The 24,120-nt window shown below is 66.8% G+C and overlaps 6 protein-coding genes across 16 annotated transcripts; 2 read left to right on the forward strand and 4 right to left on the reverse strand.

Annotated features, from left to right (window-relative positions):
- Positions 1 to 19: 19 nt before the first annotated feature.
- NME3 (NME/NM23 nucleoside diphosphate kinase 3) lies at positions 20 to 1,383 on the reverse strand. The gene is made up of 5 exons (XM_037814540.1): positions 1,226 to 1,383; positions 1,014 to 1,144; positions 860 to 961; positions 575 to 687; positions 20 to 462 (listed from the first exon to the last, which is right to left on the reverse strand). The coding sequence occupies exons 1-5, from the start codon at positions 1,269 to 1,271 to the stop codon at positions 345 to 347; spliced, it is 510 nt and encodes a 169-aa protein (XP_037670468.1). The 5' UTR covers positions 1,272 to 1,383; the 3' UTR covers positions 20 to 344.
- Positions 1,384 to 1,642: 259 nt separating this feature from the next.
- On the reverse strand, positions 1,643 to 2,918 carry MRPS34 (mitochondrial ribosomal protein S34). Its single transcript, XM_037814539.1, has 3 exons — positions 2,571 to 2,918; positions 2,359 to 2,401; positions 1,643 to 2,286 (listed from the first exon to the last, which is right to left on the reverse strand). The coding sequence occupies exons 1-3, from the start codon at positions 2,889 to 2,891 to the stop codon at positions 1,994 to 1,996; spliced, it is 657 nt and encodes a 218-aa protein (XP_037670467.1). The 5' UTR covers positions 2,892 to 2,918; the 3' UTR covers positions 1,643 to 1,993.
- Positions 2,919 to 2,984: 66 nt separating this feature from the next.
- Positions 2,985 to 9,901, forward strand: EME2 (essential meiotic structure-specific endonuclease subunit 2). 7 transcript variants are annotated; one of them, XM_037814530.1, is made up of 9 exons: positions 2,997 to 3,287; positions 3,495 to 3,631; positions 4,030 to 4,122; positions 4,634 to 4,725; positions 4,886 to 4,982; positions 5,070 to 5,185; positions 5,314 to 5,503; positions 5,579 to 8,063; positions 8,609 to 9,901. In XM_037814530.1, exons 1-8 carry the CDS (start codon positions 3,044 to 3,046, stop codon positions 5,747 to 5,749), a joined length of 1,140 nt encoding a protein of 379 aa, XP_037670458.1. In that variant the 5' UTR covers positions 2,997 to 3,043; the 3' UTR covers positions 5,750 to 8,063; positions 8,609 to 9,901. The 7 variants fall into 7 exon arrangements, with proteins under 7 accessions (XP_037670459.1, XP_037670455.1, XP_037670453.1 ...); XM_037814529.1 differs by having other exon boundaries at positions 4,886 to 5,185; XM_037814528.1 differs by having other exon boundaries at positions 5,070 to 5,503.
- On the reverse strand, positions 6,184 to 12,001 carry SPSB3 (splA/ryanodine receptor domain and SOCS box containing 3). Of its 5 annotated transcripts, XM_037814537.1 has the most exons (7): positions 10,553 to 11,447; positions 10,246 to 10,383; positions 7,756 to 7,933; positions 7,493 to 7,680; positions 7,312 to 7,414; positions 7,117 to 7,242; positions 6,184 to 6,964 (listed from the first exon to the last, which is right to left on the reverse strand). In XM_037814537.1, exons 1-7 carry the CDS (start codon positions 10,634 to 10,636, stop codon positions 6,624 to 6,626), a joined length of 1,158 nt encoding a protein of 385 aa, XP_037670465.1. In that variant the 5' UTR covers positions 10,637 to 11,447; the 3' UTR covers positions 6,184 to 6,623. The 5 variants fall into 5 exon arrangements, with proteins under 5 accessions (XP_037670465.1, XP_037670463.1, XP_037670462.1 ...); XM_037814535.1 differs by having other exon boundaries at positions 7,117 to 7,414; positions 10,553 to 11,501; XM_037814534.1 differs by having other exon boundaries at positions 7,493 to 7,933; positions 10,553 to 11,488.
- Positions 12,002 to 12,302: 301 nt separating this feature from the next.
- Positions 12,303 to 18,822, forward strand: NUBP2 (nucleotide binding protein 2). Its single transcript, XM_037814538.1, has 7 exons — positions 12,303 to 12,432; positions 16,285 to 16,403; positions 16,478 to 16,676; positions 17,411 to 17,565; positions 17,643 to 17,753; positions 17,900 to 17,969; positions 18,236 to 18,822. Exons 1-7 carry the CDS (start codon positions 12,327 to 12,329, stop codon positions 18,412 to 18,414), a joined length of 939 nt encoding a protein of 312 aa, XP_037670466.1. The 5' UTR covers positions 12,303 to 12,326; the 3' UTR covers positions 18,415 to 18,822.
- Positions 18,823 to 19,564: 742 nt separating this feature from the next.
- On the reverse strand, positions 19,565 to 22,982 carry IGFALS (insulin like growth factor binding protein acid labile subunit). Its single transcript, XM_037814576.1, has 2 exons — positions 22,554 to 22,982; positions 19,565 to 21,539 (listed from the first exon to the last, which is right to left on the reverse strand). Exons 1-2 carry the CDS (start codon positions 22,789 to 22,791, stop codon positions 19,732 to 19,734), a joined length of 2,046 nt encoding a protein of 681 aa, XP_037670504.1. The 5' UTR covers positions 22,792 to 22,982; the 3' UTR covers positions 19,565 to 19,731.
- Positions 22,983 to 24,120: the final 1,138 nt, after the last annotated feature.

Below are 24,120 nucleotides of genomic sequence, written 5' to 3' on the forward strand. Positions count from 1 at the left end.
GAAGCTAACACGCAAGAAAAAGGGCTTTCTACACTTTATTGTAAAAAAGGAAATGGGGGCGGGGGAGGCTGGGGCCTGTGTGCACTCCAGGTGTGCTGTGAGCACCGGCCAGGGTGCCCATATATTGGGCCTGGAAGCCCACCTGGGCCAGGGTCTCCCCCATGGCCCACCAGGAGGCCCTGGAGAGTCCCAGGGTCTCGGCACAGGAGGCGAGTGGCCTGCTGCAGCAGGGGGATGACTGCAAGCCCGCATACTCCGCTGGCGGGTGCCCGCGTTCCCGGCCTTTCTCCGCGACGCCCACCTGCGCCGTGGGCAGGCCCCAGGCCCGCTGTTGCCCGGCGCGGCTACTCGTACAGCCAGTGCTCGGCACCGTCCTCCCAGCATAGGAGCTCCTCGGAGCGGAACCAGAGGGCGATCTCGCGGCGGGCGCTCTCCACAGAGTCGCTGCCGTGGATCACGTTCCTGCCGGGAAGGAGCGCGGCGTGAGCGCCGGCGTGGGGCGAAGGGGGCAGGGGCGGCACGCGAGGCGTTTGGAGGAGGTGGGTCGGACCAAAACGTCCCCAGTGGGCCTTACTTGCCGATCTCGATGCAGAAGTCCCCGCGGATGGTGCCGGGCGGGGCGGCGGCCGGGTCGGTGGCCCCGATAAGCGCCCGGGAGGCGCGCACCACGTCCAGCCCCTGCCACACCTGGGCGGGTGGGGACCCCGGGGGCGCAGGGTCAGCGCGGGCGGGAGGGCGCACGGAGGCCCTGGGGCGCGGGGCGGTGGGCGGGAGCCGCGGGGTCAGCGCGGCGGGGTCCCCGGGCTAGGGCGCGCGGGGGTCCTGGGGAGCGGGGTCCCGGGCGCCCGCCCGCGCTCACCATGGCCACCACGGGACCAGAGCCCATGTAGCGGACCAGGCGGCCGTAGAAGGGCCGCTCGCGCAGCTCGGCGTAGTGCTCGCGCAGCAGCTCCTCGGAGGCCTGCGGAGAGAGGGGCCAGTCGCCCGCCCGCCCGCCCGCGCCCCGCGCGCACCTGCAGCAGCTTCAGCGCCACCAGCTTGAAGCCCTTCCTCTCGAAGCGCCGCACGATCTCGCCCACCAGCCGCCGCTGCACGCCGTCCGGCTTCACGACCAGGAAGGTGCGCTCGTGAGCGCCGGGGCAGGCTGCGGGGCCGGGACCGCGGGCGGCGTGAGGCGCGCCCCGACCCGCATGGGCCCCGCCCCCGCCCGGGCCCCGGCGCTCACCGGCAGGGAAAAGGTGCGCGAAGACGGTCAGCAGCAGGCAGATCATGGTGGCGGCGGCGGCGGCCCGGGCGCGCGGAGGGCAGGCGGGGCCGGGGCGGGGGCGGGGCTTGTGCTTAAAGGGGCCGCGGCCCCGCCGCCCCCCACCCCCACCCCCACCCCCGACCCGCTGCCCTGCACCGCGGCTCCCTCCCCAGCCTCCGGGCCCAGCGCCCCTGCGGCAGCGGCGTCACCACCATCTGAGCCCCTACCCCAGCCCGGCAGGGTCTTCCAAACCGCCGGGCCCTCTTGGCCCCCGGGCCTGAGCCCTCCACCATCCAGGCCAGCTCACAAGCGCCATGAAACTTGGCCACCCCCTTCAGGCCTGCTGCTGCCCAGTCGCTGCTCACCACAACCCAAACCCAAAGAAACTGCCACCTGCCTCCTTCATTTGCCTTTATTCTTTTTCAGGGCTTCAGTCCTAAGCCAGGGAGAGTAAACATGTCACGGGGACAGGAACCCAGCATGGAAGAGCCAAGTGCTAGAGACTCTGGGGGTCGGGGAGCCCGTGGCAAACACGCCTGCTAGCCCCCCATGTCTCCAGCTTCCCCCCAGCTGCTCCTCCTGTGGGCCCCTCACACTCTCGGTTCCAAGCGCTGGGCACGGGGAGGGGCACAGCGGAGCAGAGGGGTCCAGGGGCAGGGTTCTGGCCCTTTGGGTCAGACAGGGAAGACCGGAAGGTGAGGTCCCCACTGCCTTGCAGCCCTCGAGCAGCCTGCCCGTTCCGACGCTTTAGACTGGGGTGCCCTTGGCCTTCTTCTTGGCCTCCTGCTTTGCAGGGTAGTCCCAGGGCTCGATGCGTGTCCTCTCCAAATACAGCATGGGCTCCTCAGTGCTGGGGTCCCCCCTCTTCTGTCGCTCAGCGAGGATCATGGCCCTGAGAAGTGGGGGGTAGGGCACCGGGCGCAGGGGGTCCTCCGGCGCCGGCGAGAAAGCAGCAAAGGCCTCCTCCTCGTGCTTGGGTACCAGGCGCCAGTCGTGGTACATGACCTGTGGGATCTCCCGGGCCTCGCTCTCCGTCTTGCCTGGGGAGAGAAGGGCTGGCCTCGTCACCCGCCCTTAACCGCGCCCTCCCTGCCCAGTCCCCCAGGCCATACCTTTGAAGGTCAGGACACCCCAGGCCTTCCCGTGGTCCAGGTTCTGCGAAGCAAGCGGAGGGTGTCAGCCCGCGCGCTCCTCACCGCTCCCTCCCCCGGGTTAGCAGCCTGAGACCCCGTCGCGCAGTGGCCGCGACTTGGGAGCCAGGGCTGCCCCGCGGCCTTGGAGGTCGCGAGAGGAGACCCGCGGGCCGGGGCGGCCGCACACGCACCTGCGCCGTGTAGTCGGGCCGGACCCGCGTGAGGCGCCAGTAGCACGGCTCGTCGTGCTGCCACAGCCAGGACTTGCGCGTGACCAGGCGGCCCAGGCCGAAGAGCGGCAGGCGGCCGAGCAGCTGCAGGAGGCGGTTCTCGCGGCGCACGTCGGCCCAGGCGCGCTGGGGCAGCCGGACGCCCGTGTGCGGCCGCGACAGCGTCTCGAGGTCTAGGGCGTAGCGCTGCGAGTCGCGCGGCCGGTCCCGCTGCTCGCGCAGGGCTCGCACACGCCGGGCCAGCTCCGCGATCAGCCGCGGCCGCACCTTCTTCCGCGCCATCGCCGCCGGCAGGGGCGGTCCGCGCCCTCAGCGCTCCGGCCGGAAACCACCGCCAACGCGCGCCCCGAGGCCCGCCCGCCGCCGGAAGCGGCCGGTGCCCCCGGCAAAGGTGTCCGGGCGCGGCCGGAAGTGGGGGAGAGGCCGGGCCAGCCATGGCGGGGGCTGGACCTGGGAGGGCCGGGGGCTCGTTCCGGGGCCAGGGCCGGGGCCGGGGCCGGGAGCAGCGGCGGCCCCCAACCTGGGAGATCTCGGACTCGGACGCCGAAGGCCCCGTCCGCGCGGAGGCCGCCGCGAGGGCCCCGGACCCGGCGGAGGAGCGCAGGGCGGCGGCCGAGGCGCTGCGGCTGCTGCGGCCGGAGCGGGCCCTGCGGCGCCTCGCGGTGCGCGTGGACCCAGGTGCGGGCGGCCGGCCGGCGGGGTGCGAGGGGCCTCACTGCCTGCTTCCCAGTCGGGCAGCTTGTGAGACATGCACATTCCCGGTCTGGAGCCGGCCGGGGGTCAGTGTCGTGCCCCAGGCGTCGCCGCAGGTTGCCTCGCAGCCAGCCCGGGGTCGCGGGTGCAGGGGGGAGTGACTGCGCCCTCTCTCCCTCGGGGCTGGTCCAGCCATCCTGCAAGACGCTGGCGCCGACACCCTGATGGAGGCCCTGGGCGCCCTGGGCTGCGAGTACCTCATCGAGCCGCAGCCCCAGGCCCGCAGCCTCAGGTGGAGCAGAGTGAGGCCCGACCCCTGCCCCCGCGGCGTGAGTGTCCAGCAGGGGCTCCCACTTCCTCGGTTCCTCGGTTCACCAGCCTCCCCACTGCGTGGGATGTTTAAGTGCACGATCTCCTAATGCTACTTGCTGTCCTGAAACGCGACTGCTTGCAGAGGGGTGCCCTGAGAACCGCCGGTGATGTGGGTGATGGGCAGGAGCAGGGCGGGGGGCACGGAGCCAGGGCCTTGCCTCCAGAGCCTCCGCTGCTGAGGGGTGCCCGGCCCCACCAAGGTGTGTGGTCGGGGTTCCCACCGGCCGCGAAGAGCAGGGCTGATCTTGGCCCCGGCAGGAGACGGGACATGGCGCTGGTGTAGCCTGAGCCGCAGGGGTGGCCCTGGGGCCCGCGGGCTGAGGGTGGGCCGCGGTGCCCCCGGATGTCCTCACAGGTGCCCCCAGAGGTGTGGGCTGAGAACGAACAGGAAGTTCTGCTGCTGCTGGAGCCAGGGGAGTTTCTGCGGGGCATCGCCCGGCTGCCCAAGGTGCTGAGGGGGGCTGGGTCCTCCCCTCAACTCAAGAGCTCAGTCTCTAGACAGCCAAGGGCAGCTGGAAGCCGGAGCCAGAGGCGGGGTGCAGGCGAGGGTGGGGGGGCCTGGGGCCCGGGGCAGGCTGCACAGCTATCCTTGCTTGGAGAAGTGGAAAATTCCCAGCTGATTTTTGTGCCAGAACGTTACCAGGCTAGACCCTCTGCCCAGGCCCAGTGTCCAGGATTCGGCAATCCTGAAGTGCCTGTTGTGAGCCCGGCCAGGCCTCAGCTTGGGGGCAGAGGTGGCCCAGGAGTGGGAGGTGTGCCCTGTGGGCTTTCTGAGGCTCCCCAACTCCGTGGAAGCACAAAGCTCAGCTTTCCTGGGAGAGCTGCCCGGGCAGGGGAAGAACCTGCAGCCTGCTCCTGTACGGATGGGCTGCTCTGGGCTTGTCCCTCTGTTCCTTCTGCAAACTGGCCAGGGGCTGGGGGACCCGGGGTCTGGGTGTGGATGCAGCCTCGGCTTGCAGGTCCCTGGCCCAGGCTGCTCAGTGCCCTGGATTTGTCCTGAAAGCCCCGCCCGCCCCCACCTGGCCATCATCGGGCTGGACGCCTATCTGTGGTACCGTTCACCTGTTTCCATGGGGAGGGACTCGGGGGCCAGGGGGGCAGTGGGGTGGTGTCTCAGGGACTCTGCTGGGTGGGCTTTGGGGAAGCATTAGAGCCCAAGAGGGTGGAGCTGAGGGGACAGGGGAAGCCAGAGGGACGGTCCCTCTGCTCAGGTCTCAGCAGGCTGGTGTCCAGGGGACACAGTGGCAGCAGGAGAGCCCAGCAGCACCCGGCGCCAAGGGGGCCTTCAGCTGGTCCCAGGTGGAGGAGGTGAGGCCGGGCCAGGGCCTGGCACTTGGGCGGGTGTTCCCGGGGGCCCTTGCCCGGGCCCACCCCAGAGTCTCACCTGCTCCTCAGGCCCTGGTGCTCCTGCAGCTCTGGGCAGAGCTGGACGTGCTGCTGGTGGCGTCCTGGCGGGAGCTGAGCGAACATGTGTGCGCCTTCACCAGAGCCCTCGCCCAGCGCCCCTACAAGTGTGTGCCGCCCCTACCAGAACGGGGGCTCAAATGGGGGTGCTGGCTGGGTGTGTGCCTTATTGGAGCCGGGGGCTGGGGGGCAGAGCAAGGCGAAGCCTCTAGAAGGACGCCGCGCTCCGCTCCAGGCGATACCAGGAGTCCCAGGCCTTCTCCTTCTGCACGGCTGGGCGCTGGGCAGCAGGGGAGCGTGTGGCACGTGATGGCACGGGGCTGTGGAGGGCCTGGTGCCGGCAGATTGGGCAGTTTAACCGAGTCAGCACGGCTATGGCTGAGGCCGTCGCAGCCGCCTTCCCATCCCCCCGCCTCCTGCAGCAGGTAAACCACCCCAGCCCGACTCCCAGGTGCCCAGGCGGCCCGCGGCCTCCGTGCTCACCTCCCGGCCTGCCCTAGGCGCTCGCAGCCTGCAGCACTGAGCAGGAGCAGCAGGCCCTGCTGGTGGACCTGCCTGTGGCGGCTAGAGGGGGCACGCGGCCCCGCAGGATGGGGCCTGACCTCTCCCGCCGCCTCTGCCTCTTCCTGACGGCCACCAACCCCGACCTCCTGCTGGACCTGGGCTCCTGACCACCACGGGACAGGATGGCGCCACCCCTGCCTGGCAGCACAGGGCTCACCTAGAGGACAGGCTGGAACCCCAGGGGGACGGGGAGCGGGAAGTAGCATCACCTGCAGGTGGGACTCCCAGGACCCCTGCACCTCCCACCTGGGCAGGTACACGGCAGGGCCTCAGGCCTCTGTCTCCAGCTGGGTCAGGCCTGACTCCAAGTTGGGTGCAGGTTGGGGCGGGGGCTGCGGGTGGGGTCGGCAGCACAGGCTCAGGCCAGACCCCCGGGAAACCCCCCAGGCCGCAGGAACAGGCCCCCAGCAGCCCCGTGACAGACCCCCGGGTGCCTGGAGGCAGGAGGCCCAGATCCTTGGTCCCAGGAAAGGAAACGGGCTCCTCTTCTCTTGGGGCAGAACAACCAGAAAAAAGCCACCAACACTCAGGAACCCCAAAACCTCGTCTGGATTTGTTTAATTTTACGGCTTCTGCGGGGGTCGGATGTGTAAACGCCACGTTTCTCACAGGGACTCGGACGTCCTCGGGACAGAGGAGCAGTGGGCAGCATGCAGAGTGGGTCACGGGAGGGCAGGGGCCCGGGTGCAGCCGGAGCGGGCAGGGCTCAGAGTGGCCGCCCCAGGCCGGGCCTGCCGCCCTCTCCCGGGAGGCTCGGGTGGGCAGCGGCCGCCCCCACTGGGCACAGGAAGCCAGGGGGGCTCAGGCACTTCCCAGGCAGGGTTGGTCAGGGTCACGCGGCCTGTGACCTTGCGAGGTGGCCGGGCCACCCCAGACAGACCTTGGCCCGACTCCTTCCTCTCCGTGGCCTGGGAGAGTGGCCGGAAGGAAAGGACGGAAGGCGGTCCCGGCCCGAGCCGGCCGTGCTCAGCGGGAGCCAGCCTAGGTCCGTCGGCGGCGCTTCCTCTGGCCGGGCCTGGGCTCGGGGCTGCCGCCGTGGGCCGCCGCCGCGGGCGAGGATGCAGGGGGCTTGCGGCGGCCGCAGTTCATGCTCAGCACCCAGCCCAGCTTGTCGTGCAGCACCTGCTTGAGGCCGGGCGGCAGGGGCAGGCCCTCGAGCGTGTCCCTCGAGTTGGGGCGCAGCTGGCGCAGGCGGTAGCAGCACAGGTACTGCAGGGAGGTGCGGCTGGCGCAGGAGCGGATGACCTTCATGCTGCTCTTGGCGGCCGTGGAGCAGACCATGGGGTAGAAGCTCCTGTTCCGCAGCCGGGTGGCCGCCACGCCTGCAGGGGGACAGCACCGCGGGGCCTGAGGCGCAGCTGCCGTCTGGCTGCGAGGGCACCTGTCTGCGTCACGCCCGGGGGCGCCACCCTGCCTGGGGCGTGGGCTTCTCCTGGGGGCTCCCGGGTGAAGCAGGCGCCCCCCACGCCCTCACCTATGCACTTCCGGTTCTTGAAGAAGGTCAGCGTGCCGTGCCAGCTGTCAAGGTGCACCCCGATGATGGAGCCCTGGCCGAACCGCGAGGAGAAGCTCGTCTTGTCTCCCTTGTGGTGCAGGAGCCCTGGGGACAGCAGCGGGGTGAGCCCAGCAGCCCGGGCAGCCTGGCCCCGGCCCCGGCCCCGGCACACACCCGTGTAGGAGAGGCCCCAGCTGTCCTCGTCGCGGCCTAGCAGGCTGCAGAAGGTGTGGTGGTACTTGTCCAAGTCCACGTCCGAGGTCCCGATGCCCACCATCTAGGAGCAAGGGGGCTGGGCAGAGGGTACAGGGCCGCCACCCCCAGCAGCCCCCAGCCCCACCCGCTGGCCGTTTACCATGTCAGTGCCGTAAACAGGCGAGGTCATCTTGACCTCCCAGAAGTGCTGGCCCTCAGCCAGCTCCTTGGTGCCCCGGACGGCCGCCGTGCCACAGCTGTACTCCGTGTGGAAGTGGACCTTGCGGTCGTCGCAGCTCAGCAGAGCAGCTGAGGACTTGTGCCGATCGTCCCAGACCCAGTCGAAGTCTGCAAGACAAGAAGCCCCGGCTGTGACCGCCTGGGCCCGGGTGCCCCCCCACCTGGCGCTGCCCTGGGGCTCACACTCGTCCTCCTCTCCACAGCGGCAGTCCTTGCCCCGGCGCACGGTGTGCAGGCTGTCGCAGAGAGGGGCCTCGCTCTGGCCATCGCACGTGCAGAAGGACTCCCCGGTCACGGGCACAGCGCTGGGGACGGATGGCGGCAGGGACGGGCACTCGGGGTCAGAGTCTGCACCGCTGTGCTGGGAGGAGAGGACAGGCTGACTCGCAGTCGTCCCACGTGCTGCCCTGCCATCCCCCCCGGCTCAGGCCTGAGGGGAGCCCCGAGTGCCTGCGGTCAGCCCAGCAGAGGCAGCGTGGGGCTCCCCACAGGTGTGTGAGGCCCCACAAGCCCACACCCCTCTTCCCAGCTCCCCCTGCTGTAGGGACGGGGCAACCAGGAGGCCTCCTGGGCCCAGGCCGAAGCTGGGGTGAGTGACCACATGCTGGAGGCCAGTTCACCCCCAGCCCCCCAGGAGGCAGCCAGCCTGTCCACTCTGGGTGCGCGGCCCTAAAGCCACATGGACCTCAGTACTGCCCCACTCTGGACTCCAAGCCCACCGTGAGGGGCTGAGGTCTCCCCGCTGAGGGCTGCACAGATAAATGCAACCTGCCTCTAGCTCAGGCAGGGCACAGCTGCCACCCCATGCACCCTGCACCCCCGTGGCCCAGGTGAGCTCCTTAAGGCACCCATCAGGCCCTGTTGCCTCAGGATGAAACCTGCCTTCCCCACCAAACCAAGCAGACCCCCCGGGGCCTCCTCACATGGAGCACGCGGGCTCCAGAATCCCCTCCCCCGGCTTGTCTCGGGTGCTTTTTTCGTTGTACTTCTCTGGAATTCTTGTTTGTCTCATTTACTATCTCCTTCCTCATGCCAGAACGCAATTTCCCTGAGGAAAAGAGCCTCGGCCTCCTCGTTTCTTTCCTGGTGCACCCCAGGGCCGGCACTATGACCCCGCGCAGCAGCCAGATGAACTGAATGAGTGAGCGGGGAACCACTGCAGCCCAAGCCCTGGCCAGGGACAGACACCCGGAAAGGAGCCTGGAAGCAGCTCTCCGGGGGGCCACCAGGCAGCTCCTGCTGCCACAGACGGCCGCGAGGGCCCCATGAGTGGGGGTGCAGGAGGGGGTGCTACCCCCAGGACATGCCACAAGGAGCCACAAGGCAGGAGGCCAGTCAGCTCCAGGAGGGAACTTGCTGCTACCAGAGTGGACGTTAGGATGACAGGACGGACACATGGACACGGGCACGGCAGGCCTGCAGGGCTGCACCCCAGGGGCACACATGGGTGAAGCCCAGAAGCTGAAGCCGGCCCCCTGGAGGCTGGACAGGACACCCTTCCCAGCAGCCAGGCCCTGTCCAGGACCAGAGGGGGAGGGCTGTGTCGTTCAGTCCTCAGGGTGCCAGCAGTGACCTCCCCACACGCGCGGCCTCCAGGCCCATTAGGTGACAGAGCACAAGCAGCATGCGTGTGTCAGAGACCTGTGCCCAGCCAGCAGGCACCCCACGCCCCACAGCCACAAGTCTGCCCTCAGACTCATCCCAAGGTGGGGACAGAACCCCCACAACAGGTTGCTCAGGGTGCCACAGTCCATGTGAGCTGGAGGTGGGGCAGGAATGCAGCCTGGGGGCCTCCCAAGCCCGGCTGGGAGCTGAGGGGCCCCACGAAGGGGGCCGATGCAGGCCAGCCCCCAGCAGAGGTTGCTGTCCCCGGGTTCAGCTGCCCTCACCCCAGCTGAGCAGAGGCCACACTTTCTGGGCAGATGAGCCAGACCCGGGACCCTGGCTGTGCCAGAGCAGAGAGCAGGGCCCAGCTGGCTCAAGGGGAGCCGCTGCAGGGGAGGGACCCGCCTCGCCTGGCCCCAGCAGGTGCAGAGGCCACACAACCCTGCTCCCCACACCCAGCCACTTGTCCCACCAAGAGCCGGGGGCTACGCTCACACTGCAGCCCGGCTCCAGCCGCAAAGCCCGCGGGGAGGACGGACATCCTGGCCTGGGAAACAAATGCCTGAGTTCTCTCAACTGCCTCCACGGCCCTGGGCCTCCCTAGGTTTGGGGGTGCATTGTGTGGGGCAAAGGACAGGAAATTGGATTTTCAGGAATCAAGATTCCTTTTTCCATGCATAAAAACAGAATATAAAATGTCCATCCTCACGGGGAACGACACTCATCATGTTAACAACGGCTACTTTTGGGAAACCGGCTGGATGGATGGCAGGGAGATTTTGTTGAGTGAACTGACCAAAGAATCTTCTGCTAAATTCTCTGTGAGCTGCGCTCCTCAGGACAGGACAGAGGGACACTGGCACTGATTCTGAAGTCTGGCCAGCCCCTCAAGGGCATGAGGGGCTTTTCTAGAGGAGGCAGAGCACCCCGGGAGATAGCAGGGCCCCCGAGCTGGGCCACTCCCCTGGCCCTGGGACATCTTCCCCTTCCATTCCTGGTCCAGGTAATGCCCACCCAGGGTTCCTCCACCCCTAAGCCCAGCTGGGCCCCTCTCCTGCTGGCACCTACCTGCCCATCAGAGTCATAACCCCAGTCAGCGGTGCCTGCCAGAGCCACAGCCCGGGCATCAGCATCTCGTCGAGCTGCACTTAGGACAAAGTGCCATGCCCTGCTGCTCCGAGGGTGTCTGGCCATGGTGGAGAGGATCTGGGAGGAAACACACAGGTTCTGAGTGAGGGAGACACATGGTGTGCCAGCACCTCTCCCAGCCCCCCCCCACCCCCCACCCCCCTGCCTTTGGCACTTCTCAGCAAGCTCCCAGCTCCCCTCATGGATGCTGAGCCAGGGTTCTGGAACTCTCTGCACAAGCACATACCTCACTCAAGTAGCTGAGCACCTTGACAAAGCTGAGGCACAGGGTGTGAAACCGCATCCAGATGCCCCTGGCTCTCAGATGCATCTCCCAACCCTTCTCTCGTGGGATTTGGCCCCCACACACCCGCTTGTCACACCATCGTGCCCCTCGAGCGTCTCAGACCTCAACCTGTTCCTCCATCGTCCAGTGTGGCAAATGGCATCTCCATCCCTCCATTTCCTCGTGCCAGCAATGTGGGAGTCATCCCCAACACCGCCTGGCCACCCCCACACGCCCCACCAAGCCACGGCATCTCCGGGCCCTGCCTGCCCGCCCTTCAAAACGCACTGGGAACCTACCGCTCCGTGTCCACAGCCTCCGGCCAGGCTAACCAGCACCCTCTGCCCCGGAGGCCACCCCAGGCCTTTCCTCCCACTTCACCCACACTGACCCGAATGGACACACTCATCTTAAAATTCTTTCCAGGGCTCTGCCATGGTTCTTGGGCTAAAACACAAAGTTCTCCAGGCCCTGGCCGGTACCCTCGGCTTCCCCCAGCCACGCTGGCCCAGTCTGTTTCCTAGCTCCCGCCCGCCCTTGCTTCTCTCTGCACACCGCTGGGTCCCACCGCACCCTCGCCTCTCAAGTCCCAGGGCAACTGGGAGTCGCACGCTGCTTTCCAGATCCCTGCTGCCGGCTCTCCCGCTGGAGGAAAACCCAATGAGGCCGCACCGGCGCCATGGGGAGGCCCGCGCTGCAGGTGAGCCGGCCAAGGGCCCCTCGGCCCCGAGGCAGCTTTCCAGCAGGCTGCCTGGCGGCGCTCAGGGTCCCCTCCCTCGAATCACTCCTCATCCCACCGGCAGGAGAGCCCACTCCGGCTCCGTACCCCGAGCGCGATGCCGTTCAACGCCCGCCCCGACTGAATCCCCGCTGGGGCCACGGGAGCACAGGCGGCCGCACGGGGGAATGAATGAGCCGGTGGGCGGCCGCGCGGGGCGAGGCTGGACGGACATCGCGCTCCCACCCTGGCCGCAGGCGGCCGCTGCGAAAAGGGCGCGGGTTTTTCCGAATCGTCGCCGACTCGCGAACTGCGGTCTCGGGGGCGCAGCGGTGCGAGCGACGAGGGCCCGCCGCGGAGCCGCTGCCGCTCGGCGGCCAACAAGGCACTCGGGCCGCCCCCGAGGAACAAAGGCTGCGGCCGGGCCCGACCTCGCCCCGGGGGCTGGGAGCGCCGACCCGCCCGCTCCGCGCCTGCCCCGGGCCGGGCCCCGCAAGGTCAGTGCCGCGCGCTCCAACGGAGGCCGGGCGCGGGGGTGCGGGCGTGCCGGCGGGGCCCGGGGGAGGAGGGGCGCGGCCCGCCCGCCCGCTGCTCGCCGCCCGCCGCTCACCTCCCGCCGCTCCGCCGCCGCCGCCGCCGCGCTCCGCCGGGCCGCGCCGTGACCTACTTTCCGCTCCGGAGCGAGACGTAAACAATCCCCGCCCAGCGTCCCGCCCCCCCGCGCCGCATCGAGCGAGGTGGGCCATCTGGTTCCCGGCTTCAGGACGAGGGCGGGCCTCACAGGACGCGCCTCCTGCCGATGGGGCTGCTGAGCCCGTCAATCTCAATTCCCCGTTCCCATTGGTCGCCTCTGACGCTGTCCGAGGCAATACCTGCGCACCCATTGGACGCAGGACGCGGACGCGGGGCGGTCTCAAATTCGGAGGTTGACAAGGAAGTGGGTTCGCCTGTGCGGCGCCGGAACCTCTGGGCCCTCCTCGGGCTCTCTGATTGGCTAAGGTTGACGGGGCCTGGCCTATGAAGAAGAGCCGGGGGGCTCTCCCGCTGCCCATTGGCCGGGGGCGGGCAGGCGGTGGACGGAAGCCGCGAGGCGCGGGCGGCGGCGGCATGGAGGCGGCGGCGGGTGAGTGTGGGGGCCGGGAAGGGCCCTGGGCCGCGGAGGCGCGCGGGCAGGGGGCTTCGGGGCCGGGCGGGCCGCCGTCTGAGGAACGGGAGCGTCCTGGGAACCGCGCGGAGAGGCACACTCGGGGCGCGGAGGCGGGCCGGGGCGCACAGGCGTCGGGGGCGTTGGCGTCTCCCCGGGAGCGCGCTCCGCTCGCGGAGTTCTCGGCGGGGGCTGCTCCGCCGCCTTCCCGCGGGAGCCGCTGCGCTTCTTATCGGCGCGTGCGATGCGGGCCCCCGGCGCGGGGGTGCGGCGGGCGGAAGCCCGTCTTCCTGACTGCGCTGGGAGCGGGGGTCCAGGGCTCCACGCAGGGGTCGCCGCCTGTGGGCTGCAGTTTTAAAAATTGTTACTCTAGTAACGCGTGTATAACCCAAAATTTCCCCTTTAAAGCGCTTTCCTGTGTGTAATTCAGCTCTGCTGGTTAATTCAGTGTTGTTGCCATCACCGCCATCCATTCCCAAAACGTTTCCGTCATCCCCAGGAGGAGCCCTGGCCTTTTTAGGCCTTAACTCCCCATCCCTACCCCCACCCTGTGTGTCTGTCCCCACCCCCAACCTCCCTAGATTCTGACTCTGTGAATTTGTTTATTCCGAATATTTCATACCACTGGGTCATACAGTATTTGTGCTTTTGTGTCTGAGTTATTTCACTCAACATGATGTATTCAAGGATCATCCATTTTGTTGTATGTATCAGGACTTTTTTCTTTCTTACAGCTTAATAATATTCCATCATATTTAGATACCCCATTTTGTTTACCCATTCATTGTTTGGTGGATGTCTGGGTTGTTTCCATCTTTTGGGAATTTTGAATAATTCCAGTATGAACATTGGTGTGGAAATACCCGTTCAAGTCCCTGCTTTCAGTTCTTTTGGGTATATATCTAGTGAAATTGCCTGGTCATATGGTAGGTCTATACATAGCTTCTTGAGGAACCGTCAAACTGTCTTCCACAGTGACTGCACCATTTTACATTCCCACCAGCAGTGGTTAAGTGTCCCTATTTCCCCATATCCTAGCACTTGTAATCCCTCCCCCCCCCTTTTTTTTTCAGAGTAGCCATTCTAATGGGTGTGAAATGATATCTTATTGTTGTTTGCATTTGCATTTCCCTGATGGCTAATGATGTTGAGCATCTTTTCATGTGCTTTCTGGCCATGTGTATCTTCTTTGGAGAAATGTCTATTCAAGTCAGCAGAGTTTCAGCACCTAGTAGGCACTTAGTGAATGCATTTCATTGATGAACTCTTCCAGCTTGAGTAAAAGGTCAATGTGAACCACATCGTGCATTCATCACCACAGTGGATTTTGGGGCATTTTTATTGCTCCAAGAAGCTGAAGTGAGAATAGGAGCGAAAATAAAAGTGGATTTTTACTCTTTAGTTTTTCTTTTTTTTTTTTTTTAAGGATGAGCGTGTTCAAGGGTTGATTGTGATGATGAATGCACAGCTGTGTGATTGTGCTGTGAACAACTGATTGTGCGTTTCAGATGGTTGTGCGGTGTGAGAATGTAGCTCAGTGAAATTGCATTTTTAAAAAAACACACATAGGACACAAAGGAAGTTCTCAGGTGAAATTTGGGAACGGCCACGTTTCCACTTACTCCTTTTCCCCTTGGTTCTTCGTGCTTGGGTGGTCTCTCGGTTGGAATGCTGCCTGCTTTTCCCCGGGAACTTCTTTCCTTCCCTATTCCGTCAATTGAAAACAACTCTATAGAAATCACTCATTTCTTGATCTTTTTGCTTCTCACTTTCAGTCTCTCTCCTCCTAATGCATACGTACTATTAAATTACCTGTCTTTGTCTTCACTGGGTTTGCCTGGGTCTTTCCTATCTCCTTGTAGAATTGTAAATGTTAAGGGTTGCAAAGCACCTTAGACACCGTCTAACTCACCCTCATTTTATCGAGAAGGAAGTTAAAACAGGAGGAGCTGGTGTGCCTTCCCATGTTCTGCGACTCGTCAGTAACCTAACTGCCACATGGTTGGCTTGACATAAAAAGCTGACCCTCCCACAATCACCTGATCCCTCGGCCAGTCCCAGGGCTGCTCACCTGCCTTCACACTCTCAGCTGCCTCTGTCTGTCTCTCTAAAGGAGATCCTATGCAACTTCCTTTTCCCTGCAGCCTCGTGAGAAGCACCTGTTTCTTTGGTTCTTTGTGCACTTGCACCTCAAATAAGTTATGTGTTCTTTTCCTTCAGTCAGCAAGTATTTATCAAGAGCCTGAAGTCCCAGGCACAAATCAAATGTAACACTGTAACTGTGACAAGTATTTCAGAAAGAACGTTTAAACTTATTTTAACAAATTGTATTAATAAACTTTGGACCTGAGAGCTAAAAATTAAAAAAAAAAAAAATTAGTAGAAGAAAAGACGGATGAATTTCTCCAGAACTTGCGTTAGGACAAACCTTTCGAATAATGACTCAAAATTCAGACGCAATAAAAGGAAATGTTGTTTAAAAACTTAGAAAAATGATTTTTGAATACCAAAAAAAGTGCTATATACCAAGAGAAAAATGGCAAACTGGAAGAAATGTACAGCAGGCAAATAGATACTCTCGCCAATGTATCTTTAAATGTACAGCAGGCAAAGAGATGCCCTTCCTAATGTCTTTAAAATCGAGGGGACAAGGCCACGCAGGCCAAGAGATGAACAATTCACAAAAACGAGTGAGACGTCCGCACATGCTTTCGACTTCACTCGTAAAGGAGGGAAATACGAACGAAAACCACGCTGAGGTGCTGCTCCCACTGGCAGGCTGGCCCGAGACCAGCCCATTGGCCCCTCGGCGGGCGAGGCTGAGGGAGGCGCGGAGGGGTTGATGGTAACTGGGGAAAGGCTGCCATGGCCAGGCCCTGGATTTCCTTGGAGGCTCGCTGCCCCCAGTTACCTGGCACTCGTGGCTGCGCCCACCCCTGCCTGCAGGTCCAGCACCAACTGTGCCCCTGGGAAGAGCGGGGCACCCAGGTGGCACCCCAGCACCGCACCCAGGCTGAGCTGCCTCGCTCCTTCCCGTGCCCCCCGGGGGCCCCTGACACAGCGAGAGCACACCTGTGCCCGCTGCCCAGTTTACACGGAAACCCCCTGGGCTTGAAGTCATTTAAGTGTGGGCGCTGTGACTTAGGTGCCCAGTGGGAGGCTGCGACCCTTCCACCCCAGCCCAAGGGGCTAGATGCCCGTCCGGCTGGAAAGGGTCCCACTGTGACAACAGCCTGCCCAAAAGCCAGGCCAGGAGTCCTGAGCTCCTCCCAGGGCACATCGGAGACGGGCCTGTGGGGGCGGGAGGTGCGGGGCAGGGGCGGGCTCGGGCCTGATGGGTCCCGTCAAGCACCACAGGCCGCTCTCCCGGGGACCCCGTGCAGGGATGAGACCATGGGCATCTGGCTGTGGGGCGTGTGGGCGGGTGGCCGGGGGAGTGCGGCCAGGATGGGGGGTTGTTGGGGGTTTGGGACCCGTGAGAAGGAAGAGGGGCTGGGCGGAGGGGCCTGCGTGGGGCATGGCCACGAGCTGTGCACCCCCATCCACCAGGGTCTCTCGAGGCCCCTGGGGGGCTCACCCCAGCGGGGACTGAAGCAGCCGGTAAAGCTGAGGCACAGATGCCAGCGCCCGCAGGCCCGGAGGTCCGGCTCTGCCCCCAGTGCCTTCTGTCCTGGCCACTGTGTGGGAGGGCAAGGCCCGGCACCCCTGATCGGACCTGGGTCCTGGGGCAGTGGGGGCTGCCCTGAGCCTCCGGGTGCAGGCGGCCTCGTGGCTGTGGCCCCTTTGGTGGGGGCTTGGCGGCCTGATGACCCCGTCTTGTGTTTTGACAAGAACCTGGAAACCTGGCCGGCGTCAGGCACATCGTCCTGGTCCTCTCCGGGAAGGGGGGTGTCGGGAAAAGCACCGTCACAGCGGAGCTGGCCCTGGCCCTGCACCACGCGGGCAGGAAGGTGAGCCCTGCCCCGCCCATGCCGAGCCCCGCCCACCCCGCGCCCCGCCCCCGCTGACCCCTGGCCCTCGGCAGGTGGGCGTCCTGGACGTGGACCTGTGCGGCCCCAGCGTCCCCCGCATGCTCGGCGCTCAGGGCCGGGCCGTGCACCAGTGCGATGGCGGCTGGGTGCCCGTCTTCCTGGACCGCGAGCGCGGCCTCTGCCTGATGTCAGTGGGCTTCCTGCTGGAGAGCCCCGACGAGGCCGTGGTGTGGAGGGGCCCCAAAAAGAACGGTAGGGCCGGAGCTGCCGCGCTGGGTGTTGGGGCGCCGGGGCGGCCTCTTCCGGCCTCTGCCCAGCTCTGCCCCGAGATGGCCCGTGGGTCACAGGGCAGGCGGGGTGGGGGAAAGGCGGGCGGTGCAGGGCCCGTTGAGGTGGACTCACGCCTGTGCAGGTGCTGCTGGGACACCCGCTGGGGTGGGCAGGATGGGGGGCCTTGGTGCATTTGGGCCAGTGGGCACCTTAGCCCATACCCCAGCCCCATCTGGCTGTGGGGTCAGGGGCCTGCAAGTCACAGGGGTGAGCCGCCTGAACAGAGAACTGCCACCCCCGGGCTTGCTCTGGGCTCTGCAGACTCGAGGTGCCCCAAGTCTGGTCACAGCCACCCACAGATGCCCCCGCTAGGTGATCAGAGCCGAGCCAGGTCCGGCCAACTCTCCCACGGGCACACGACGGGCCTGCAAGCCGGCTGTGGATAGGCAGGATGGAAACCAGAAAGCGGCCCCTGTGGACAGGATGGACTCCACCTGCTGTGTAGTTTGTGTGTGGCCGCCCCACCAGGGTGAGGCGGGTTCCCAGGGCCCCCCTCTGTGGAGGAGACCAGTGGGGACACACAGCCCCTGCTGGATGCAGCTCCTCCTAAGGCAGGGGCTTTGCAGGCAGGTGGCAGCCACCCCCGCCACCCTGGGGCCCCTTTGCTCTGAGGACACGGGCTTGCACCCCCCGACCTCCCTCTTCTGTTCCTGCAGCGCTGATAAAGCAGTTTGTGTCCGATGTGGCCTGGGGTGAGCTGGACTTCCTGCTGGTGGACACGCCACCGGGCACCTCCGATGAGCACCTCTCAGCCGTGGAGGCCCTGCGCCCCCACCGGCCCCTGGGGGCCCTGGTGGTGACCACGCCCCAGGTCAGCAGGTGCCTCGTGCTGGGCAGGCGGGTAGGGGCTTCCGCTGCTCCCGCTCACCCCGGGCCCGGGCTCTGCAGGCCGTGTCCGTGGGCGACGTGCGGCGTGAGCTCACCTTCTGCCGGAAGACGGGGCTGCGGGTGCTTGGGATCGTGGAGAACATGAGCGGCTTCATCTGCCCGCACTGCGCGGTGAGTCCCTGGGTGGCACCAGGCCCGGGCCGACGGGCCGGGGAAGCCACGTCCACCTCCTGGGGTGGGTCAGCACACATGGCGGCCGAGGTGGCTGGAGCCCCGGCCCGGCCAAGCCCCTCATTGCCCTGTCCCCCTGCCCCCAGGAGTGCAGCAGCGTCTTCTCCTCGGGAGGCGGGAAGGAGCTCGCCCAGCAGGCTGGTGTCCCCTTCCTAGGTGAGCCCCTGAGCCTGCCCTCTGGGGCCCGTCGTGTGCCCGTGGGAGAGTTGGCTGGACCTGGCTCGGCTCTGACATGCCAATTAGCTGACTGGACGGGAGCGGCCGTGGGCAGACCCCCATCCCCGAGCGTCTGTCTGTCCTGTGCTTCGAGTGGGGCCGGCCTGCTGGGGCAGTGGGAGGTGTGTGGAGGTGCCCGGCCCTGGGCCCCCTGCCGCCTGGGCCCTGTGCTCCCCACCCCTCTCCACCCCTGCCCTTTCCTGCAGGCTCCATCCCCCTGGACCCTCAGCTCACCAGGAGCCTGGAGGAGGGCGGAGACTTCATCCGGGACTTCCCGAACAGCCCTGCGTTCCCTGCGCTCACGTCCATTGCCCAGCAGATCCTGGAGAGCCACGCGCTGGGCTCTCCTGATGGGAGCGGCCCCCCTGGGCCCCACACCGTCTGACCCTCCCTGCCGCGTGGGCCTGTGCTCGCGAGAAAGAATGCCGAGGGGACGGAGGTCCCAGCTGCCGTCCCCGGGGCCTCCACAGCTGCCCAGACTGTCCCAGTGGGCAGAGGGCCAAGCAGGGTGCTGGCCATGCCCAGGCCTGCCCCGTGACGTGGCCCTGACGAGGCGCCGTGGGCCATGGGGAGCTCCGTGACCACCCTGCCCGAGGCACAGGGGGCCTGGCTGTGCCAACCGTGCATCCCACATGCTCAGATGGCTCTGTGCGTCGCTCAGGGCCAGCACTGCCGCCCACCACAGGCCTCCACTGTCCACCACTGACCCCCGATGACCACCCATGACCCCCAATCACCCCTGCCATTAAACAGACCCCACCCCACAGTGGGGAATGTGTCTGAGTGTTCTAGATCCTTCTGGCCTGGCCCCTGGGTACATGGTGGTCTTGGTGTGTGCCTGCGTCCCAAGGCCCATTGCTTGCCCCTGAAGACCCGAGCAAGTGCATACGAGGGGGACAAGCCAGTGTTTCAGGGATGCAGGCCTGGGGCATTCAGCCCAAGTGGGGTGTCCCCCCAGTTTTTCCTGTATTCTTTCCCGGCTGGCTGGCCAGGCATATGTCTGGGAACAGGAGGGGTGGGTGGCGTTTGCTCTCCTTGGTGAGGAGGTACTGGGCAGCCCCTGGGCGCCATTGGAGACAGGGCAGGGGGTGACATCTGGTAAAGTCACCCCCCTCCCGGGGTAGTGGAAGGGGACACGGGTGCTCCTGGGTGGGACGAGGTGGGCGTGCAGAGAGGACGGGAAGGAGGGGCTCAGCAGGGCCCTGTGCCAGGTCTCCGGGGCAGGGTGGGTGGCAGCGTCCAGCCCCCGCAGCCTCTCCCAGTGCCCCACGCTGCTCGGCCTCCCTCCTGGGTGACGCTGGAACCCACTGGCTACAGAGCCTCTGGCCACCATGGCTTCCCCCTGCCTTCTGGGCTGCCCCCAAGGAAGCTGCGCTGCCTGTGTGCGTGCACCCCAGAGCAGGACGGACGTGGGGGTTCCGACAGCGGGGTCGGGGCTGGTCAGGACTGCAGGGCCCCGGGCCGTTCCAGCAGCTGGCTGGGGGCCTCCCACCACCCCTTCCCGCTCGCCGAGTCTGGTCCCCATCGCACACCGAGGTGGTTACTTGCTTTTAATCGGTGCCAGCCGAGCCCTCCAGGCCACACGCCCGCCTCCCGAGTCCCCCCGGGTGAGGACGGGCACAGCCAGGCCTTCCGGACCACCGGCTCCTGAACCTCGCTGAGCTGGCAGCCCAGGTCCCCGAGAGCTGCCCTGGCCATGGGCTCAGCAGTGGGCAAAGTGGGCCTCGTCCACGTCCCGCAGGTCACGGCCGGCGAGGCCGGGTGGGCTGGCGCAGGTGATGTTGTTGTAGATGTAAGTGGGCGGCTGGTGGTCATCGCCCCCCGGGGTCGCCCTCACGAAGCGGGGCACCACCCCAGGGGCCCGCAGGGCCAGGCCCCTCAGCGCCTGGAGGGCACAGCCGCAGTCCCAGGGGTTGTCCTCGAGCCACAGGCGCTCCAGGCCCGGGGGCTGCGGCAGGAAGGTCCGCAGGGAGTTGTTGCCGAGGTTCAGGTAGCGCAGCTGCCCCAGCGGCGAGAGCAGCCCCTCGGGCAGGGCCTCCAGCCGGTTGTGCGAGACGTCCAGCCAGAGGGCGCGGCCCAGGGGCCCCAGCACCTCGGGGGGCAGTGCCGCCAGCCGGTTGTGGGACAGCAGCAGGAACTGGAGCTGGCCCAGGCCCTGGAAGAGCCGGGGCGGCAGGCGCGTGAGGCGGTTGGCGGTGAGGTCCAGCTCCAGCAGCTCGGGCAGCCCCTGCAGGCTGTGCTCGTCCAGGCCCGCGAGGCCGTTGTCCCGCAGGAAGAGCCGGCGCAGCCCCGACAGGCCCGAGAAGGCGTGTGGGCCGACGCGGCCCAGGCAGCTGCTCTCCAGGTGCAGGCTGTGCAGCTTGCCCAGGCCCTGGAAGACCTGCTCCGGAAGGTGCTGCAGGCAGTTGCCCGAGAGGTTCATGACAGCCACGTTCAGGAGACCGAGGAAGGCGCGGGGCTGGAGCTCCTGGAGCTGGTTGTCGTTGAGCGTCAGCACCTCCAGCCGCCCCAGGCCCGTGAAGGTTCCCTGTGCCAGCTGCCGGAGGCGGTTGTGGCTGAGCTGCAGCTCCTCCAGGAAGTGCAGGTCCCGGAAAGTGCCGGGCCGCAGGCTGCCCAGGGTGTTGTGCGCCAGGCGCAGCACGTGCAGGCCCAGCAGGCCGGGGAAGGCGTCCTCGTGCAGGCTGCCGATGCGGTTGTAGGACAGGTCGAGCCAGCGCAGCGCCCTCATGCCCAGGAAGGCACCAGGCGCCACCGTGGCGATCAGGTTGCGGCTCAAGTAGAGCTTCTGCAGCTTGGGCAGCTTGGCCAAGACGCCGGCCTTGACGCCGCGCAGCGCGTTCCTGCTCAGGGCGAGCTCCCGGAGCTCGCCAAGGCCGCAGAACAGCGGAGGCTGCAGGTAGGCCAGCTTGTTGGCGGCCAGCACAAGCTCGCGGAGGCCGGCCAGGCCCTGGAAGGCGTGGTCGGGCAGCACGGCCAGGCCGTTCCAGCCCAGGTTGAGGTCCCAGAGCTGCCCGAGGCCCTGGAAGAGGCCGTCCTCCAGCCGGCCGAGCAGGTTGTGGCCGAGGCTGAGGGAGGCCAGGCCGGGGGTGGGCGCAAATGTGTGCACATCGAGGCTGCGCAGCTGGTTGCGCTCCAGGTGCAGGTGGCCCAGTGCCCCGAGGCCCAGGAGCGCGCCCGGTTCCAGGTGGCACAGCTGGCTGCCCTGCAGGTTGAGGAAGACCAGGCTGGAGAGGTTCTGGAAGGCTGCTGCGGGGATGGCGCTTAGGTTGTTGCCGTCCAGCCACAGGGCCTTGGCACTGGCCGGGATGCCGTTGGGCAGCTGTGTGAGGTTCCGGTTGCTGCAGAAGACGCTGAGCACATCGGTGTCAGCGTCAGCCTGGAAGCTGCAGGTGCACGCGGCCGGGCACGGCAGGCTCTCGGCAGCCCTTGGCGCTCCGGGCTCCTCTCCCCGTAGCCCGCTGAGGCTGAGCAGCGCCCCGGTCGCGAGCAGCAGTGCCAGGGTCGGGCCTCCTGCAGCAAGGGCAGAGGCAGCTCTGGGAACTGGAAACTCGCAGGCCTGGTTGGGGGGAGACCTCAGTGCCCACCTGGGCCACCACGTGGGTTAGCTGGGAGGACAGACGCAGTTGGGAAGTGGGCTCAGGGGCAGGGCCGGGGACGGCCTCCCAGCTGCAGCCGCCTTCTCTGCACCTACGCCTCGGCAGCTCGGCTCCCAGGCCAGGCCTGGTGGGTGCAGGTGCCATGCCGCCATCTGTCTCCCCCGGGTGCACAATCGCACCAGGCCAGCCATCACCCAGACGGGGCATGAGTCCACACCCAAAGTCTGGCCATTGCTGGAATCTTCTGGAGCAGGCCAGGGTAGGGTGTTCACTCGTGGCCCTTGAGGGCTGGACGGTGAGCTGGGCACCCAGGCCCTGCCCTGGTGAGGCCTCCAGCAGGACCGGGCAGACCCGGGGCACTGAGCCCAGCCGGCGACCCCGGGCATGTGCGGCCCACCCTGGGTACCTGCCCACCACAGGGGGTGGAGAGGGGCAGGCGCAGGCCCTGGGTGGGAGGACTGGGCCATGGGTCCACGGGAGTTGTGTTTCAGCAGCCCCGCACCCCAACAGCAGCAACCCCCAGATCCCACGGGGTGCCGGGTACAGGGTCTGGGCGTGGGAAGCAGAGGCTCAGGCACTTGCTGAGTGCTGTGGGGTGCCGCTCTGCCTGAGGAAGGGGTGGCTGCTGGCAGGGCAGGAGGCCTCCGTTCCTCAGCCCGGCTCCGTCCCAGTGGGGAATGTGGGGCTGGGAGAGGGCATCTGGCACCCATTTCCGCAACCTGCCCTCGTGCCCAGGGCCAGGGACTTGTCCCACCTGCCTCCCTCCAGCTCCCCTCTCCTCCCTGGGCCTCGGGGACCCCTGCGCCCACCCCTTCTGCCCCGCCCCTGACCCTCACCCTCCCTCCAGCAGGCTCAGGGCTCGGGGCCCCGGAGCTCACAGCAGCCCAGGGTGCTGCCTGGGCCGGGGGGGGACGCCCGAGGGCCTCACCTCTGCTCAGGGCCATCCCCGCGTGCACAGGCGGCGGCGCGTCTGCTGGGCCTCGCTGCACTGGGCTCTGATGTCCCCGGCCCGGCCGGCCCCGCGGCCCAGCTCCCTTAACCCCCTCGTGCCGGGGCCGCGGCTGCACAGAGTCCGGGACACGGGAGGAGGCCGGGGGCTGTGTCCATCCCCAGACCTTCCGTGGGTCAGGGGCGCAGCTCGGAGGACAAAAGGGCCATCCCCCCATCCTCCTGCCCCCTGCATGGGGGTGGGCCCCTGGGAGGGAGGGGTGGGTGCTCGGGGCACATCTGGGGAGTCCAGGAGAGGAGGCCCCAGTGCCCTGCAGGCTCCCTGCCCTGGGCCCGTGGCAGTTCGCGGGGGCCTTGGGGTCCCACACCCCCAGCCCGAGCAGAGGTCGTGTCAGGGGTTAAGCGGGCGGCCCGTGCTTTCCCGCTACCCTGACCCCCTCCCCTCCCGCTCCCAGGGCCTGTCTCCGCCCAGCCCCAGCCTCGCAGGTGACCCCAGGGTCAGGTGACCCCAGGGTCAGCCGGTGTCTGGCCCCCGGCCCCGGCCTCTTCTAGGAACGCCTGGCACAGCCCCGCTGCCCGCCCCGCTGCCCCCGCCGCTGACCTCAGGCCCCCAGGGAGAGGGGAGCCGCCTGGCGCCCCGTGGGCACACCGTGGGCAGACCAAGACTGCCACCCGCCCTCCGCCCACCCAGGGCTGCCCCCGAGGTGCCTGGGCCCGGTCTCTGCAGAGGCCTCTGCAGGCGGTCGCCCCGGTCAGTGGGGCAGCAGGCCCGTGGGTGCCGCTCCCCGAGGCCTGGTCCCCCACCACCCCGTGGTGTCCCCGGGGGACCCTCCTCTGGCTCTGCCCTTGCTCTGCTGGAGCCTGGGGCACGTGCGTGTGGAAGGTGCTGGAAGGAGCACAGAAAGGCGAGACCAGGGCCGGGGAGGGTGAGGCAGAGGCAGGGGGTGACGGCCGGGGCAGCCCACCCGCTTGCCCACACTGCGCTGGTGCCCCCAGCGCCCCCGGCCCCCGGCCGCCCCTGCCCAGCCTCCCTTTCTCCGGTTGCGCTTTGCTTCTCAGTCTTTTCTGAGAAATTATAGATCCGAGGGAGAAAGTCCACAGCCCAGAGGCCTGGGATGAATTGACACAGTGGAAAGTGCGGATTCAGCAGGCCCTGGGGCAGTGCTGGCTCTTCCAGAAGGTTCCCTGCTCGCTGGCCGGTGGCTGAGGCCAGAGGGGGGCTCGGGGCAGGTGCTGCTGTCACCTTAGGTCGGGAAGAGACGCGGGGGACCTTTGGGGACCGTGAGCCCAGCTGTGCGGGGCAGGGGGGCCTCAGGCGTCACCTGCCGGGAGGAGTAACGGGCCGCGGGCCTCTGCTGCACCCCCACACCCCTCCCCTGCACCCAGCCCCCATTTCCCCCCTCCACACCTGCACCCGCACACAAACTCACCCCTTCCCCAGGACAGCCCCCCCCACTTCCCGGCTATTCTTCCTAGTGTTTCTGCCCAGAAGGTCTTCCCGAAGGGCTCAGTCCAGCCCTGCCTGGCAGTCCCCCTCCAAGCATGGG

Source organism: Choloepus didactylus, chromosome 21 (genome assembly GCF_015220235.1).
Source record: "Choloepus didactylus isolate mChoDid1 chromosome 21, mChoDid1.pri, whole genome shotgun sequence".
Lineage (NCBI taxonomy): Eukaryota > Metazoa > Chordata > Mammalia > Pilosa > Megalonychidae > Choloepus > Choloepus didactylus.